At 47.7% G+C, this 17,287-nt stretch overlaps 1 protein-coding gene across 2 annotated transcripts; it reads left to right on the top strand.

Moving 5' to 3' along the window:
• The first annotated feature begins 4,621 nt into the window (after positions 1–4,621).
• On the top strand, positions 4,622–15,369 carry LOC144096643 (prostaglandin reductase 3-like). 2 transcript variants are annotated; one of them, XM_077629472.1, is made up of 3 exons: positions 4,622–4,735; positions 6,666–7,262; positions 13,852–15,369. In XM_077629472.1, exons 2-3 carry the CDS (start codon positions 6,915–6,917, stop codon positions 14,623–14,625), a joined length of 1,122 nt encoding a protein of 373 aa, XP_077485598.1. In that variant the 5' UTR covers positions 4,622–4,735; positions 6,666–6,914; the 3' UTR covers positions 14,626–15,369. The 2 variants fall into 2 exon arrangements, with proteins under 2 accessions (XP_077485598.1, XP_077485599.1); XM_077629473.1 differs by having other exon boundaries at positions 4,628–4,735; positions 6,962–7,262.
• The last annotated feature ends 1,918 nt before the right edge of the window (positions 15,370–17,287 follow it).

A 17,287-nucleotide genomic window follows, 5' to 3' on the forward strand; every position in this document is an offset into this window, starting at 1 on the left:
AGTGCTTCTTATCAGTGCCTCTGAAGGACAAAAATTGCTCAGTTCTCCATGGCGTCGTGGGTATGGCAGTAGCTTCGCATTCCAGACGTTCCAAGTTCGAATCCGCGTCAACGGGGATATCTTTTTTCTTTTTATTATTTTAGCCTTAAATAATCTCTCCCGTCCTGTTTACCCGCGAGCGACTGGATTTTTTTTTTCGAGCCATGCCTTCCTGACCCAGAAATAAGTGCCGCTCAGTGCTGGGCTGCCCTCAGCCTAGGTTCATAATCACGATTGTTAAAGTGTTTTACTATGGTGGGATTTATTTAAAAGAGTTAAAAATGAAGCGTCCCGGCCCATGAATTTCGCATAGCAGGAAATGACAAAAGAGTGAGAACGAGAAAGGGTCAAGTCGGCGGGAGGTCTCGCACGCTGTCTCGCTAGTGTGACATGGGAGTTGGCGGACCATCGGCCAACTGCCGTCTTGTGGGAGACATGGCGCCGACGCCGACAGTCGGCCGACTGTTTTAGTCGGCGCAGTGTGACATAGAGCCAGACATCACGACGACATGGTTTTGGCAGACCAAGTCGGCCGACTGTTGGCCTAGTGTGACAGTCCCGACCGCAACCGCCTCTCCCTCGTGCTCAACTCAGGCCAGGGGCGCGTGCATGCGTGTGGAGGTGTCAGTTGGTGCGTGCGAGTTTGTGCGCCAGAATGCAAGTTTTAGGCCACCCCCACCCTGGCGGAGACGTCCTCAACCTGAGGAACCTAGGGACGGAGAACAATATAAAACTGGACGGCGATGTGCAGTGAATCATGCTCCTTTTGGGATGTTCTTTTGCATACTGCATCTTCATCCTCCATTATGATCTTACCTTATGATCCTCTCTTCGGAGAGAAGTTCACTTTTGATCTCGTGTTCGGGACTGTGTTCGTGTTTTTGATTGTGTTCGTGTTCGTCAATGCATTGAATGCACGGTGCATTAAAGCGGTGTTTCCGTGTCACTTGTATTCGCTAGTGTATTAATTTCAGCCTTACACGTAATGTCTGGCTCCCAAAAAAATATAAACAGTGTCTTCATACCCGCTCCAAAACGTACATGCCTAAGAAGAGGAGAATCTCAAGATAAGATATCTTACAGTTCCTAGTACTTCATCCCGACTTCCATTTGTGCCAATGCATCCGTTTAACCACCCCTTTTGCTTGTACGCTTTTCCCGGTCGCTACCAGACGGCGCTTCTTTTGCAGAAATCAGTCCAGCCCGCCCCGACAGCCATCGATGTTCAACCAATCGGCGATGACTATACCCATCATTTAGAGCTGTCCATCCACAGACTGCTTCGAGGGTAAGCATTTTCAGTGTTTCCAACCAAAAGAAAAGTCGCCTATCTGCTATGTAATACCTTGTTATACATAATTGATTCGGGAAAATGTTGAGGAAACTTGATTTCGCACGTTTTGAAAGCCATTCACTGAAAATTAGAGAAGGAGCCCGATGTGAAAAGCAAAATGTGACGATACGTCTTTCATTTAATTTGTAGAAGCTCCAACACCGGGGCCTTCACGTCAAACCGCAGGAGGAACCAACTTTGATGAAACAAGCAATGTGCATTCGCTTGCCTTCACGAATTCAAGAAACAGATCGAGGGAGGACGAGTCAGCGCTCTACGACTGTCGGTCACTTCCAGCCGAAACCTACAGGTTCCCCAGAATCCGAGGCGGTAGGTCGTGTCAACGTGATTGGTTTTTGCGATTTCCTTGGCTTTTTTATGAAAGAAAGAGCGACGTAGTCTTGTGTCACGAGTGCTGTCGACATTTCGATAAAAGAGGGGACAGTGCTGGAAGTATGGAACCAGCTTTTGTTAAGGTTGGTTTTAACAATTGGAAGGTATCGAGAAGTTCCAGTCACATGAAAAGAGGAGATTTCACTTGGCCTCCGTGAGCCGAAACCTGTCATGCCAGGCAGGCATTCCTGTTTTTGCATCTCCTTTCGCAGCAATACAACAGACAGCGGGAGGAGGCCAGGGCAGCACTTCGTTCCATAGTTAGCTCTATGCGCTACCTCTGCTGCACAGGTCAAACTCTTCTAGGACGAGGTAAATGTGGTGGAAATTTGCTCGATTTGCTCGACGAGAGGTCGGAGCATGTCCCGGTCCTTAAGACGTGGATGACTAAGAGAAATAAATGGGTGAGTGGTGACATGCAGAATGAGCTTATAGAGTTATGGCCCATAGCGTGCAACGAGAAATTATAGACGACGTGAAGTCAAGTCCATTTTTTGGTATCATTGCTGATGGAACAACCGGTGTAAATGGTGACGAGCAGTTCACCTTTTTCGTGCGGTGGATGCAGAGCGAGAATCTCGAAGTTCAGGACGAGTATCTCGGCCTGTATAACGCGCCTGAGAGTAGATATGAGACCCTATTCTCGGCCATCAAGGACATGATTTTGCGCCTCGGCTTAGACTTTCACCGTGTACGAGGTCACGGCTTTGATGGGGCGGCGTTTTTCGGGTGTGCAAAAAAGACTTAGTGATTGTGAGCCTCGGTCATTGTATGTCCATTGCAGTAATCACTGTTTAGATCTGGTACTGCAAGAGGCTAGCAGGAGTTGTGACATAATTGGAAACGTTCTTACCACTGTTAAAGACATTTCCAACGCAGTCCACGACTCCAAGAAGCGCAAAAGTGTTCATGCTAACATAGTACTTCCTACAGGACGCGAGTCAGCTGTGGATAGCGGATCCAGGCCAAATAACTTACTGCTGCTTTGCCCGACGCGATGGATCGTTAGAGCCAAGTCGATGCAAAGGTTCGTTGAGAATTACGCCAGAGTTCAAAATACACTCAAGGAGCTCTTGCAGACAACAGGTTCAGTGACCGAAAGCAGCGAGGCTATTTTTAGAGGTTACGATTGGCTTTTGCAGAAATTTGAAACATTGTTAAGTATCCACATTCCCATAGCCTTCTTTGGGCCTTGTGAAGAATTAGCAAAGGCTCTCCAGAGCTCAACATACTGCGCCGCAGGTGCAAAAAAGGCAGCAGAGACTCTCTGCGAGGCGATCTCCCAGTTGCGCTCTGAAACTACGTTTGAGAAGCTGTGGCAGCACACGGGCACAACAGCAGCGCGTCTAGGCCTGAAAAAACCTCGTATGTCAAGGCCGACAAAACCTCCTGCGAGGTATGAGACGACTGATAGACCTGTCCAGCCAGTTGCACTTGACGTTAAGGCCGCGCTGCGCAAGGAGTATTTCGCTACTGCCGACATAATCATAAGTGAAACAAAACAGCGTTTTGAGCACCCGGGCATGGAACAGCTCGTAAAACTAGAAGACATCTTAACCAGCGCCGCTGGAGGTAGTCGGTATACAACATATTAACTAGAGGCGGCTTTGGGAGGGCATGCAGTTGATTTTTACTTGTGCAGACTCTCGGCGCAGTTTATGCTATTATCAACTCTTCTAAACAGTGCTGATTCTACCACAACTCTGGCCATTTTGGAGATCCTACAAAGGGAATCGCAAAACATTTGCGGGTTGATGGATCAGGTCGTGAGGTATGTTCAGCATCTGTTTTCCATACCAGCGTCTGTCGCTTCTAGGGAACGCTCTTTTAGTGCTCTGCGCAGACTCAAAACGTATTTGCGCATCCGAACGACTCAAAAGAGGTTATCGCATCTTTTGATTTAGCATATGCACAAAGAAAGAACGGCGCTGCTAAGTTTAGACGACGTCATCAGGGAGTTTGTGAGCAGAACAGCGGAGCGAGCAGCAACCTCTGGTCCCGCCTAAGCACCTAGAAAGAGCAGCACTGTCCGAAATGTCTGCTGCTTGCGTGCATTATTTTTAACTGTATACATGTACTGTAGCGCGTTCGCTTGTATTGTAGTATTTAAACTGTTTTATGTTTTGGTTTTGTTCATTTGCGAATGCCTCATTATGTAAATATGTGAAATGTCAATAAATATGTGGGCACTGAAAATTCATTTTGCAAATTTTATCTTGTTAATGCTTGTATAATACGCATCATCTAGCGATCAAAGAAACACTGCTTAAGAAAAACAATTTTTTTTCACGCAGTTAATTATTCTCTCTCGAGCCAAAATTGAATTGCAATGTCTGAAAAACTGAGGTACATAAACAAAAAAAAAACAAGTAAAAAACTTGTTCGAACAACCTCCCCCCCCCCCCCCCCCCACCCCCAGTGAAAATATACTTCCGGCGTCCCTGAAAACAGGTGTTTACGTTTTGCATAACTGCTACATCATATATCCTGGGACATTAATTGCAGTTTCACCGCAAAGGAGAAAGCGGTTGAAGTTTTACCGCCTCGACCGCTGGCTCGTTTGCGGTGAGGTGACACTGTAAACGCAGCTTGGGTATTGCGGTAACATTTGTCTCGTAATAAGTTTGACAGCGGTCTTTACCGGATCCAGCCGCGCATGATGTAAACCCGTAGTCATACACGCCGAGATTGAGGAACCGAAAACAACCAACGCAACTGTGGGTTTTCGCCGTGGGCAACGTTTTTATATACCCTTATCTAAAACCCTTAGCCGCGGGGTGGTGATGGCGCCATCTATTGTCTGCACAGGAAAGTGTCACAACGCGAAAGGCGCCGAGGAGATTGTTGCAATGTGGGCAGGTCCTTTGATTGCGCCACCCCACCATGGCGGCAACCCGGCGCTGACGGCTTTCAGTCCGGCGGTCTCGGTGCAGATGACTACGGGTTTTGTATCATGCGCGGCTGAGACAGGTAAGTACCCTTGTCAAACTTATTACGAGGCAAAAGTTACCGCTACCAAGCTCTGTGAGCAGTTTCACCGCAAATCAGCGAGTGGTTGAGGCGGGAAAATTTCAATAAGTCTTCACATGATAAAGATGCACAATAGTGCATGTTTTGCCCGTTAGGCTTTTTTGTCGACTCTCTTATTTTTTCAAACTCTGAATTTGTACATTATTGCCTTGTAACGTCATGCTCCTCCGTATCGCTGCCGCTCACGTCAAACTATCGTTACCGAAAGAGATTACAGTAGACGGACAGCGCAGAAGAAATGACATGCGGAGACGCCATCTCGACCGTTCTTCTTGGCCCGTCGTTTGCACTAGCTGTTTTTGTAATGTCCTCCTAACTCTGATGAATGCTGTTGATGCCGCTCTCAAAATGACTGAAATCCCGACAACTGTTGAATGCTTGAGGGCACTTGCACCGCTTCGGTTGAATTTTGCCCATGGCGCCTATAACAATCACCTTCGGAGCTGTTTTTCTCAGTGACAAAGGAGTTTACTTTGGCTGAGAGCCACAGGCAGCCAGTCACGCTCATAAGCCATGCCGCTGTGTGCGGCCAGCTCTAAATTATGCGATCAATCGTATCAAATTGAATGCTACTACCTACAGTCACCGTGGTCACCCGCGCCACAAGGGTATACGGAGGACATTGCAGCGGACGGAGATGCCAAATTATATATGCGTCGCGGACAGGTCCCTCCAATTTATGAGAAGGAACAACACTTGAGCATTGAGTTCATGATTACTCCACATTTATGTGTGGAAAGCACGTTTGTTTCTGTTTCCTAAATAGTTGTCTTATCGCATATAGTATCCAAAAGTTTAATCTTCAGTTTAACTCGGTAGTAGGAAAATAACCAGAACATTCGCATATTTGTGCGAACTGTTGTTCTGTTGCATATAATGAAGAAACAAAGCTCACAAGAGCTACCAGTCGATAGCCTTCTCTCTACCTCGGTCTTTTGCCCCGTTCACTTTGGTAGGGTGCCTCGATGCACGCTAAACTTCGTCGGCAGTCAGCCCAGAAAGGGAGGCAGGCGATATAAAAGAGAAAAAAAACGTTCGGGTTTCAACGTAGTTAAACCAAGCAGGACGTGCGAAAGCACTTCTGCCTCACAGGCGATGCTGCCTCGGCATCGGCAGCAGCGACGAAGCAGCTGCGCAAGACCTTCGCCGCTGGCGCTCCGTCAAAGGTTGAGGCTTCGTACATACGTCGTGTTTTCCAGCCTTGCTAGTGAAGTAGCGCTTTCGCACTCGTGATGTCAACAGAACTGAGCTCGGAGGCGGCCGTCAAATGCGCCGGACTGTCATGGAAAGAACAGAACCACCGCCGCTCCAGGTTGCGCTCAGTTCAAAGATGACGTTTTGTCACCGTTACTGAATCCCTTTTCGGCCCCAGAGTCGACCGCGCCTTATCTTTAGTGATAAGGCGCGGAGAGCAGCGACATAATCTCGAGCGTCGTAGAAACTGTTGCAGGCGGTTACAGTCTTTCCAGAGAAATCAAGCAGCATCTCGAGCAAGCGCAGTTGTCTCTCGCTGCAAGCAATTACAGATAAGAGCGGGCGGGCGGCGAGGAACAGTTCAAGGACGCGGAAAAACAATCATTACAAACTTCGCGGCAGTACCATAGGAACAGCACGTATACGGCACATGCATCTAACAGCACGCGCATGCCGTGCGTAGCATCCTCTTTAACACGCTTCGAATACAGTGTATTAACCTGGGAACGTCAACCTAGGATAAAAAAAGGGACAGGACGGTACACTTCATAGGGCAGAGCGCGACTGTTCAAAATGCGTGGCACTTGTTCAGCAACATATCAACAGGGTACGGTGGCTGCCGATTTCCTTTTTTATAACCTCACTACTGAACGGGTCAACTGTTTGCCACACACAGCCGTTTGAAACGCAAGGCCACGAGGGCACCACCACCAGGGGCATTGTCCGCACTCCGGAAGGTCTGAAAGAGGAAAACAAACGGCCGTGTGGAGCACGTTCATCGAACTCTCCTTTGACAAGCAGAGTCCGTCAGGAACAGTCTTCTCGCGCTAACAAGGAGACGAGACGATCAGCGCGCGGTGCCTCGACTGCGGCTCGTCCCGGGAAAAGTGTTGCACGTGTCCGCTGATAAACAACTGAGTGTGTCATGCTCGCCGCTCGCTTCTCGGCCCGCGCGTTGCTCCGGCGATGCAGGGCCGCGGACGCGCGCAAAGCGACCATGGCCACCGAGAGCAGGGTGCCCGCAGAGTACCGCAAGCTGGTGTGCGTCAAGACGACGCCCAAGTTCCGCGAGGCGGTCTCCATCGTGACGGCGCCGACGCCGAAGCCGGGGCCGGGCGAGGTGCTGGTGCGGACCTGCTACGCCGGCGTCAACGCTTCGGACGTGAATGCGACTGCGGGACGGTACGAAGCGTTTAAGGAGCACCCCTTTGACCTCGGCTTCGAGGCGGTCGGCGAGGTTGTCGCAGTCGGCCCCGACGTTGAAGCGCTCCAGGTAACTTGGGCCAACAAATATCCAGAGGCGGTCGTAGTTATACGAGGTGAATGTTTGTTAATGGGAAGCTGCTGGTTTCTATAATTGTGTGTAATGAAATAGTTTATTTCCATTTTTTTTACAAAGGTGGGTGACGGCCACAAAAAGCTGCTGCCAAGGCAGCTTGACGAGGCGACCGCACCTGTTTGGTCAGCAGGACGTCTTGCATATATGCACTCATTTCACATTTAGAATGCACCATGTGCATACATCTCACAAAGCAATCAAAAGGCGTTCACAGAAAGATGCGTACAACTTGCGCACAACGTTGTACGTGTGTACAATTTTTATACAAGAATAAAACGCGTTTACAGCCAGTTGAAAAATAAACAGACACTTGTATGTAAGCAGGCACGCAGTGAAACATTTCGCGAAGGAAAGAGCACTTGTTCAGAACAAAAAGCCAATAAGTCAATAATCAAAAAATGAATACACGCATGAAAGAATATATAATCAAAGAAAAAGAGCTTGTAACTTTTTCTGCGACAGTTTTTTTCCTTCCATCTGTACAATTCCCTTCGAATTTATTGAACACTGTCGGTGGAGTGTGGCAAGTGGATTGCAAATCATATATTTGTGGGCTGTCGGTAGGAGCCATCTGGAAACCAGCAGGGAACCTTCTGGTTTGCTCCTGGTTTAAATGGTTTCGTGCTCGGATGTGCTGGGGCCAGAAATAAGCCTTTTGGTTTCCCGTTGATGTATACATGATCTCACTAGAGCGCCAACCGCTTTTGAGCTGGAATTTGCTGGTGCTCACTGGAAACTTCTGGTTCTCAACTGGGATATCTCCCGGTTCCAGGTGAAAACTTATTGCTGTTCATTTGAGAGCTTTTTCCGCCGCTTGTGTGGCAATGGTGTTGAATTACCAGAGATTTTCATCTAAATATCTCTGGTGAGAGAGGTGACCCGACCTCTTTCTGCCAATCATTAACTTAATTCCCGTCTGCCACAGTAAGAAGGCAGTGATAATGTCACAAGGTCACGGGACCTCTCAATCTGGTGGGCCGGCTGCCACCTGACACGGTGAGCCGGGTGTGATGACGGCACAAGGTCGCCTGACCTATCTCGACCAGCCAGGCAATTTTGTGACACGCAGCCATTTTTGCGGAATGTGGAGTCTAATGCTGTCGCATTCAAATCACGTGGGCAATCGTAAAGCTTCTTTACTATACAGGCGAGCTAGCAGGTAAATGGACATTATCATGAACGAGCAGTGTCGTTGTTAAACGGCGCTGAGCCGACATTTAGCTGCATTTTTCTTGTGTCATGAGGGGGCCACACCTTCCGATCGGTTTTGTTTGTTTATGAGCAGTTAGCTGGTTTATTTTCGTGTTGTAATTTTTTATCAGACAGTATATTTTTGGTAAAATCAGGCGGTAGCTAAGCAGCAGAATATGTAAAACGGCATTCTTTGACTAAGCGTGACCGTGTTCGCATATTCATCGTTTCATCCTTTCGGATTGTCCGTATGCGTAGTCAGCAAGATTGTGCTAGTTTACAGTTCACAGAATGCTGCGCCTGTGCGAAAATGGTGCCTCAAGAAGGTACCGAGGCAGCTGTGTAGGCAGTATATGGCCGTCATAAAAAGCAAAACGACTCGACGACTCGTAACCGCCACCGAATTACTATTTATTGTAACAGAAAACATTTTAAAACGTACCGAACTTATATTGATGCTCACCGTAAGGAATATTCCGTTACTCACTGGGAACAGGAGTGCTACTTTAGCTCGCTGAGGGAGATCGTCGTCTTCCCTTAGCAAAAAGCTCCCTTTAACGAAACGTCCTTTAACTTTGCAGTGTGACACCTCGCGCAACTCGCGTTATATAAAGGAACATTGACTTAAAGGACTCCAGCTTCCCCGTGTGACAAGGGTATTAGTCGGCAAATCTGAAGCGGTAAGGTTTGCACGCCTACAAAGTTGATTGGAAGAGTGCATGCGCTGATATTTATGAAATATGAATCTTGGAGCCAGTAGCTTAATTCCATCTGATGTTTGACTATTAGTTGTGGTGTGTCGGTTCCTTACTATCTTCGCATATTCAGCAATTGACCTTACACAGTGTCTTATATGCCAGACTTTCGGTGTTGTGCTGTATAGTTTTTGCCTGAGGCCCCGAAGATTATTTGCCCTGCCGCACACTTTATTGATGTGCGTGTTCCACCTCGAATTTAGAGCAAATATTAATGCTAAATATTTATGTTCCCATACTCTATAATTCGTGTCCGCCAACGCTGTATGTATACTTCATGGTCGCCTTCTTAATTTCGATCATACGAACTGATTTTACTAGGTAAAGTCCCATTTGCCATTCACTGCGCCAATTTAGATTTTTTTTGTAAATTAGCTTTAAGCTCAAGGTAACTAGTCCCACAAACATTAAATCCTATCATATATGATGCAGTCATATGCGAATATTTTTAGTCGCACCGTGACACAGTAGGCTAAGAATGAAAAAAATTAGAAATAAAATGATCTCCAATGCACTGCCCTGAGGTACTCCTGACAAAGCCCACTTGGAATTCGATTTAATTTCATTTATTTGACACATTGTTCACGAGAATAAAGGAACGATGCAAACCACTTTGTAATAGTTTCATTTCTAAATATTTCATTTAGACTTTAATAGGAGTTTAAGACAGGACACTTTATCAAACGCTTGTGTTAAGTGTAAAAATTTTAGGTCAGTCTGTTCGGAGCCATTTTTTGCAGAAGGGTTGAAATGCGGGCCAGTTGGTTCATAGTAACTTGAAAAAAACCAGTCACAAAAGACAAGGGACAATAGAAGGAGTGTTCACGCCACAACCATTCGTTGTGGCGTGTACACTCCTTCTCTTGTCCCTTGTCTTTTGTGACTGTTTTTTTAAGCCATTTATTGTTTGTGAAAGATCGCGAACAGGTTGAACAAGCTGTGTTATTGTCGACAACACCTCACAAAAACCATGTTGCGCTGGTGATAACAAATCGTAAGTTTAAAAATACCTTGAAATATGTTTACTGACTATATGTGTTTTAGCAGTTTGCAGCAGGTGCTTGTAAGAGAAATGGGGCTGTAGTTACCTACGTCTGATGTGCTTCCACTTTTGCGAGCTGGAATAATTTCGGCTGGTTGCAGGCTGTAGGAAATGTGCCCTGGGTGAGCGATGATTAAAAGATTGTGGAGAGGTAATTAGCAACACACTGGCGTACTTCTACAAAAACTCATTTGGGATGCTATCGGGACTTGGGGATTTCTTAGTGTGAATGCACAGAAGAAGGCTCAAGACTCCTTTCTTGTTGATCACGTAAGGTGTGACGCTCAAGGGTGATCAGAGCAGTCTGGAAAATGTAAATCTGAAAACGGAGGTGAAAAAAGAATTCTTTCTTTTTGTAGGTTTTACGTAGCGCCCGAATTTACCAGGTGTTTTATAAATAAAATTTTTCACTGTTAAATCATAGAATCTCTTCATTAATTTCCTAATGAGGCGATTTAATTCTTCCCTCGTGTAAAGAAGAGCATATGTGTTCTCTTTAATTTTTTGTGTGTACTTAACGTTAAGAAATGTTATTCGTAACTTTTCAGAAAGGTTAAAAAACGAAGGACTTTATACCAATGGTTTTCCAAGGAAACTCATCGTCCAGAGTCAGAATTAATAGACAATTAGTTTAATAAGAAATTCATCAAATAGAAAGTGTTTTATGCTATTTTATTTGATGCACTTATTATTAGACTAATTCCTTATTAATTGTCAGTAAACTAACAGGCTGTTCATGATTTTTGGTGTTTGAATTTGCGAAACTGAAATTCTCTCATGCTGGGAGGTAGCATTTGCAGGTCTATCACTTTTACATGTGCATCCATTTGAAGCACGCATACACTATCTTCCTTTGGGAACACTGCGACGTCGCAAGGACATGCTCTACACCTGCCGTATACATATAGGCAGCCTTCAATGGGCTTTCATAGCCCCTCTGAGCAGCGCCACCATGTGTACTGGTGGCCAGTTGTTGGTGAGAAAAAACTGATTTATGGGACTCAGGCTATGAGGGACGCCGTAGTGAAGTGCTTCAGTTAATTTCAACCACTGCGGGTTCATCAACGTGCACTGACATAGCACAGTACACGGGCCTCTAGCAATTCGCCTCCGTCGAAATGCGGCCGCCGCGGCCGGGATCGAACCCGCGTCTTTCCGGTCAGCAGCCGAGCCGTAATCACTGAGCCTCCGCAGCGGCCCAAGGTGAGTAAAACTGTGTAAATAGATATGACTATATATACTCGTTAGCACTCATTAACACTGAGCAGGTTTTTTTACATTATTTTAAATGAAGACGGCTACAATTGCAGATGCATAAAGAAGTTAATTAGTGCTGTTCTTGTTTCAAGTAGTTCATGTTGCTTCTTCATAGCCTGATATGCCTCTATCCCACTAATAATGGCGCCACTGCGATGGATCAGTGGTTATGACACTAGGCTGGTGACCCAGAAGAGGCAGGTTTGATCCCGCCCGCAGCGGTGGCATTTCGCCGCAGTCGAAATGCTAGAGGCACGCGTACTGCGCGATGTCAATGAAGTTAAAGATTACCTGGAGGCCTCCACTACAGCGTCCCTCTTAGTGTGAGTCACGTTGCTTCGTTAAACCCATAAAAACAAACTAAAACCACACTAATAGACCTATATAGCAAATACAACAATGTATTTGTTAGAATTTCCGTTAGACATGAAAATGTCTCACTGCTACCAGGGTATAATACCAGTTCCAGCAGCTACGAGGAATGGGCCAATAAATCATTTGAACTGGGATCATTAAGGATCCCATATGGATATTTACACCTCCGAAGCTGGCAATGAAAAAGAGTCCAGTTGTCAGGTGCAACTTGTCTACAGGGACCACAACACAATTTCTCTGTGATAAAAAAGTAGTTCCCTGTTAAAGCTTTCGTAGCGAGAGCTACACTGGGCTACCAATCGAGAATTTCGCGGTGCATGGGAGAGGGCAGTGGTGCGCAAGCGCCGTTACCATGGCAACCGGAGAGGAGTAAGGCGCGGCGTGCGCTTCGCCGTCGCCGCGCCCGCGCGCCCGCTCCACCGTCGGAGCCTAGCTGAGGTCACGACGATGAGCAGTTGTGCGCATGCGCCGATACCGTGGTAACCAGAGAGACCCCACAGCTGCGCCGCGTTCTTTGTCGCTGCCTCGTCGCACGCCGCTCTATCGCCCGAACCGCGCGTCGTATGCGCAGCATTGCATATAAAAGGCAGAGATGTATTTGGCGGCTGGTTCACAACGTTTTATATGTATGCACAGAAGGAGAGTCCAGCCGCTGCCAAATGGCGGTATAGACAAGAGAAGATTCACTGTTCCGATCCTGAGGTTGTCGCTTGGCAGTTGGCTACTCAACGAAGAGATAATGAGCGTCAGAAGGCGAAGAGATCAGCGGAGATGCCCGAACAGAGAGAAGAACGCCTTGCCAAACGGAGATGCCAGACTACCGAGTGTAATAGACGGCGCATAGCCGTCGAGATGGAGCCTGTGGAAGGCGTCAGTCAACGGGAACCAACAGAAGAGGAACTGAAGGCCCGTCGGGTGACTGATAACACAATTCGAGTTTCCGAAAAAAAAGCACATCCAGGGAAACGTACCTCTCGCTACGTATATCCTGGCATAGCCGAGCTAAGCCACTGCCATTTTTTGTTGCTTAATTAAACAAAAAGCTAACCACCAGATGAAATTACGAGGTCAAGAATTTCAATGCCTCTGGGTTGTCAACCATCAAAAATTTGCTGCGGCTTAACTACTGCTGAATCTGGTTAGAGAGCGAAAGCTGTGGTGTATCGGGCAAGTAGATGCGGCTTTGCGTCTAAAACGCTGAGTGCGTTCCGCACTCTGGATAGGCAGCGCGGCCGCACTGCCACACTGGCAGGTGGCAGTTAAGTTAATGGTTGATCGCGAGAGGTTGGGCGCCTAATGAACGCTGCCGCCTATTGCTGCAGCCCCGCGTGTCTGCCACAACGTTGTCAGCGAAAATGCATGCAGTCCACATCTCTCTCTCTCACCACCGCCACGTATCTCAAAGCGCGACTGAGGCGTGCACTGACCCGGACAGCCATTTATACGCCCTTCATTTCCTCCATGTCATCGGAGTCTAGTACGTTTTCAACGTCAACGCCAATGAGCACTATGAACGCCGATGGCCTATACAAACAGAGGCGAGTGCTCGGTTTCGCCGACGGCGGCGGCGACGACGGCTGAGTGACGTCATAGCTCTCGCGTTGTTTCTCCTCGGTTCAAGGTCAAACTCGCGCACATGGCGAAGAAGCTACGCAGGAGAGTTGTAAAGCTTTCGCTTTAAAAGTCTGATTTCGCTTGCTGTTGTGGTTGGTCAGCGGAGTAACACGAGGTGCCTCGTCGTGGTATGGCCCATTGTTACAGACTGCTGTTTGATTAAGTGATATCCGACTATAGTTCTATCGCAGCTGCTACCTTCAGATGGCAGGGCTCTTAATCAGGGTGGTTATTGTAAGACAAACGTAAATTATCATTACATGTTTTCTTCGACTCGTGGCGATCGCAGGTGGGCAACTTCGTGGCAACGACTGACTTCCCCCGGTTCGGTGCGTTCGCCGAGTACCGGTGCATGCGGGCGGAGCACGCGTACCGTGTGCCACAGGCCATACCCGAGGTGGTTCCCCTTCTGGTGAGCGGCTTGACAGCTGCCATCGGGCTGGACAAGCAGGGCCGCATCCGCTCCGGGGAAGTGGTGCTGGTGACGGCGGCCGCAGGCGGCCTGGGCCACCTGGCAGTGCAGTACGCGCGGGCCGCTGGCTGCCGAGTGGTGGCCACCTGCTCGTCGGACCAGAAGGAGGCCTACCTGCGCAGCCTGGGCTGCGAGGTGGTCATCAACTACCGCACTCACGACCTGGTCGCCGAGCTGAGCAAGGCGTGCCCCGACGGCCTCGACGTCGTCTGGGAGACAGTTGGCGGGAAGGTCTTCAATGTGCTCTTCAAGAAGCTGCGCCCGCGTGGGCGCCTTGTGGTGGTGGGCGCCATCCAGGGCTACCAGGGAGACAAGGTCTTCCCCGAGGTGGACCTGACCAACCTGCCCTACCGGCTGCTCGCGCGCTCGAGCACATTGGCGGGCTTCTTGTTACCCCAATACGCCGATTTGTACCCCGAGTATATTTCCAAGCTGTACATGATGATGCAAGATGGCAGGCTAGTGCCCAGGGTCGACCTTGGGCAGAACACCGAAGGCGGAGAGCTTAAGGGTGTTGAAGGGTGCATCCGCGGTGTGGAGTACTTACACACGGGTAGAAGCATTGGCAAGGTAGTTGTCAAGTTTGTCTGACTTCCCACAAACGTCCACTAGCTCTTAATCCTGTCTGATGGATGCAGAGCGATGGTAAAGAGCTGAAACTGGCCTAAAATGGCTGAGCTTAGGGCACTCCGCGGAATTTTCAAGGCCTGCCTTTGGTTGCTCTGTTCAATAACTTTGCTGGAGGAAGAACTGCCTTTTGTGCTTGTTGCAGCTGACCTCAGTGCGGAGCCACATTTCACCATTGTCATGGAACATTCCTGAAATGGTATACAGCTCATGCAGTGGTATAATAAGAAGACCGGAACGCTGATTATTGTAATTTGTTGCTTGAGGTCTTAAGTAGCCCTGCATTGTATGTTCAAAGTTTTAACACTAGGACTAGCTGGCAACTTGATAACTGCCAGTTCCACCACAAGTAAGTGGAGATTCTCGTGTCGCACCCTAGCAGTTCTACCTATCTTGGGCAAAAGATTTCCCACAAGCTTGATATTTCCTTCTGGTCCACGTCTGTGTTGTTACGTTTCACCATTGAAAGAAGCCACTTTGAACAGCAAGAGGCTATGTTGGAGACTCTCTCGGGATCTGATGGCACCAATGTCGTACAGGTTATGTCGTAGCTGAAAAGTGTAGTATTAGCTGCTTGGCCATCAAGGCTGCGTGCTACGTTGACTGAGTGCTTTCAAAGAAGCATCGCCTGTGGCAATGTGATCTGGGCTGCCACTGTGGTGGTGGTTGTGATGCATGTGACGCTGCCATTTCTATTCCCCCCCCCCCCAGAAAACTGTGACAAATCTAGTTGTTTTTTATGCACTGAGCACCCACTTAAATTCTTCCTCAGAACTTACTGGACACTGCTTTGGGCAGCAGAAGAAAAGGGATCGCTACCGGTTGCACAAGCCAAGTATTTGCTTTGAAGGGTTGTATTGTTTGCCAGTTTGTGAATATTCTAAAAGAGTGCTTTCGCATGATGCACACAAAGCGCAGCAAGGAGCACTATGCGATGTGTACGCGTTCCCTGTCTCGGCTTAACTGTGTTTGTTGCGCCTTTTGAGCAGCGTAAAGGTTTGGACAAGTTGGTGCGACATGCTCTGGGAGGGCTGCCGCGGCAGGGAAAGACGTGGACGAAAGAAAACACAAACGCTTGAGTGTGTGTTTTCTTTTACCTGTAGAGTCGTGTAGAGTGTGAGCCTATCAAATCAAATAAGTCCATGATATGCGGTTGAACAATTCCATGGTCCCGAGTGAATGCCGACTGAGCACGAATTCATAACGTTCATAAACGCGAGTTTCCTGTCGTCGTAAAACTGAATACGTTTTTGGTCGCAATGATGAAGTAGAGCGGTATGTATTTTTTTGGTTCTTGCACTCTATACAGAACATTACTAAACGGAGAGAAAAGTTTAGTCGCCGTGCTTGGTTTCGTTCGATATTAGTTGTGGCTTGCTGCACCCCGGTTTTTCTGGTTCTTCCTTAGCTGTTTTTTAATTGGCTGCAGAACATATGCAGTGGCCTCAGATCTTTACGTCCCGCAAATGAAAGCTACAGACATGTTGGCCTCTCAACCAGGCCTGGCTACAAGAAAGCTGCAGTTAACAGCTCATCGCATCACCATGTTTTTAAATACTTTTTTGTCATTTTAGGCTGATAGCTTCGGCCGTTAGGCGTAAAAAGGATTCAGCTCTCCGATGTGTGAGCTTATAGGAGTCCGGAGTAGGGTGAGCCTAGGTGAATCATGAGTTTGAACGTGCGACTGAGCCCGAATGAGTGAACCCTATGAGTCGTGAGCTTAAATGAGTGAGTGAGTCTCGATGAGTCGTGAGTCTGAGTGGGACATGCATCGCTGTGAGTGCTTGACCCCGGATGAATGGCGAGTCTGAGTGAGTCCAAGTGAGTTGAGCCTGTTCTTGAGTTGAAGTGAACCGGGGCATCTGTGAGTGCGTGTTTGAGTGAACCCGCAGGTTGACCAAACTTTGAGCACTCGTGATTTTGTCGAGGTATACGTCGAGTGTGTTCGATATTCCGCGTTCCTTGGAAGCGCGGCCAACAGGTTCCTGAATCTGGCCTAAGCGTCCATGATGCAACTGTAGAGCGCGAATGGAGGGGCCCGTTACAGCCGTCGGGTGAACAGCAGGCCTTCGCTATGTCATTCAGTCCACGTGGCAGCGGTGGAAACAGGCGTGTGTGTTTCGGAGCAGCCCTTAGAGAAGAAAAAAAATCAATTTAGAGCAGGTTCTATCCACTTCGTAGCAAGAATAATAAGCCTAAAAGACGTATTATATCTCCTTCACGTATCTCAAGTAAAGATACATCTAAGCAGGAAGGAGCAGTTGAAAATAAAATTCAGTATGACGCACAAGATCCAGGGGGGCTATAGAAAATAAGCATATGCCATTTGATGGCCGTCAGAGCGAATGGCACACGACATATGAAAGGTGCAAAACAAAAATCAAACAATAGTGCAACAAAGACCTAGCAGCGGGACTGCTGAAAACGGCTCTTTTCTTCCAGAGCAGAAGCATAGCAAAAGAACAACACACAATAAGCACAAAAACTGACTCGGCCAAACGAAAGGTTGCAGTGATCAGGACAGCTTTAAAAATCAGATGTTTTTTTAGTAAATGAACTACCACACAGTTTGGCACAACACAGTACGTAAAAAACTACTACAATAAAACATTGTCATGGTTAATAA

This window comes from Amblyomma americanum, chromosome 7 (assembly GCF_052857255.1).
Source record: "Amblyomma americanum isolate KBUSLIRL-KWMA chromosome 7, ASM5285725v1, whole genome shotgun sequence".
In the NCBI taxonomy this organism is placed as follows: Eukaryota; Metazoa; Arthropoda; class Arachnida; order Ixodida; family Ixodidae; genus Amblyomma; species Amblyomma americanum.

Excerpts from the sequence above, each read along its gene's own strand:
- LOC144096643 (XM_077629472.1), top strand. The coding sequence starts at position 6,915 with ATGCTCGCCGCTCGCTTCTCGGCCCGCGCGTTGCTCCGGCGATGCAGG. Across the intron at positions 7,263-13,851 it reads CCGACGTTGAAGCGCTCCAG|GTGGGCAACTTCGTGGCAAC; the intron begins GTAACTTGGGCC and ends TGGCGATCGCAG.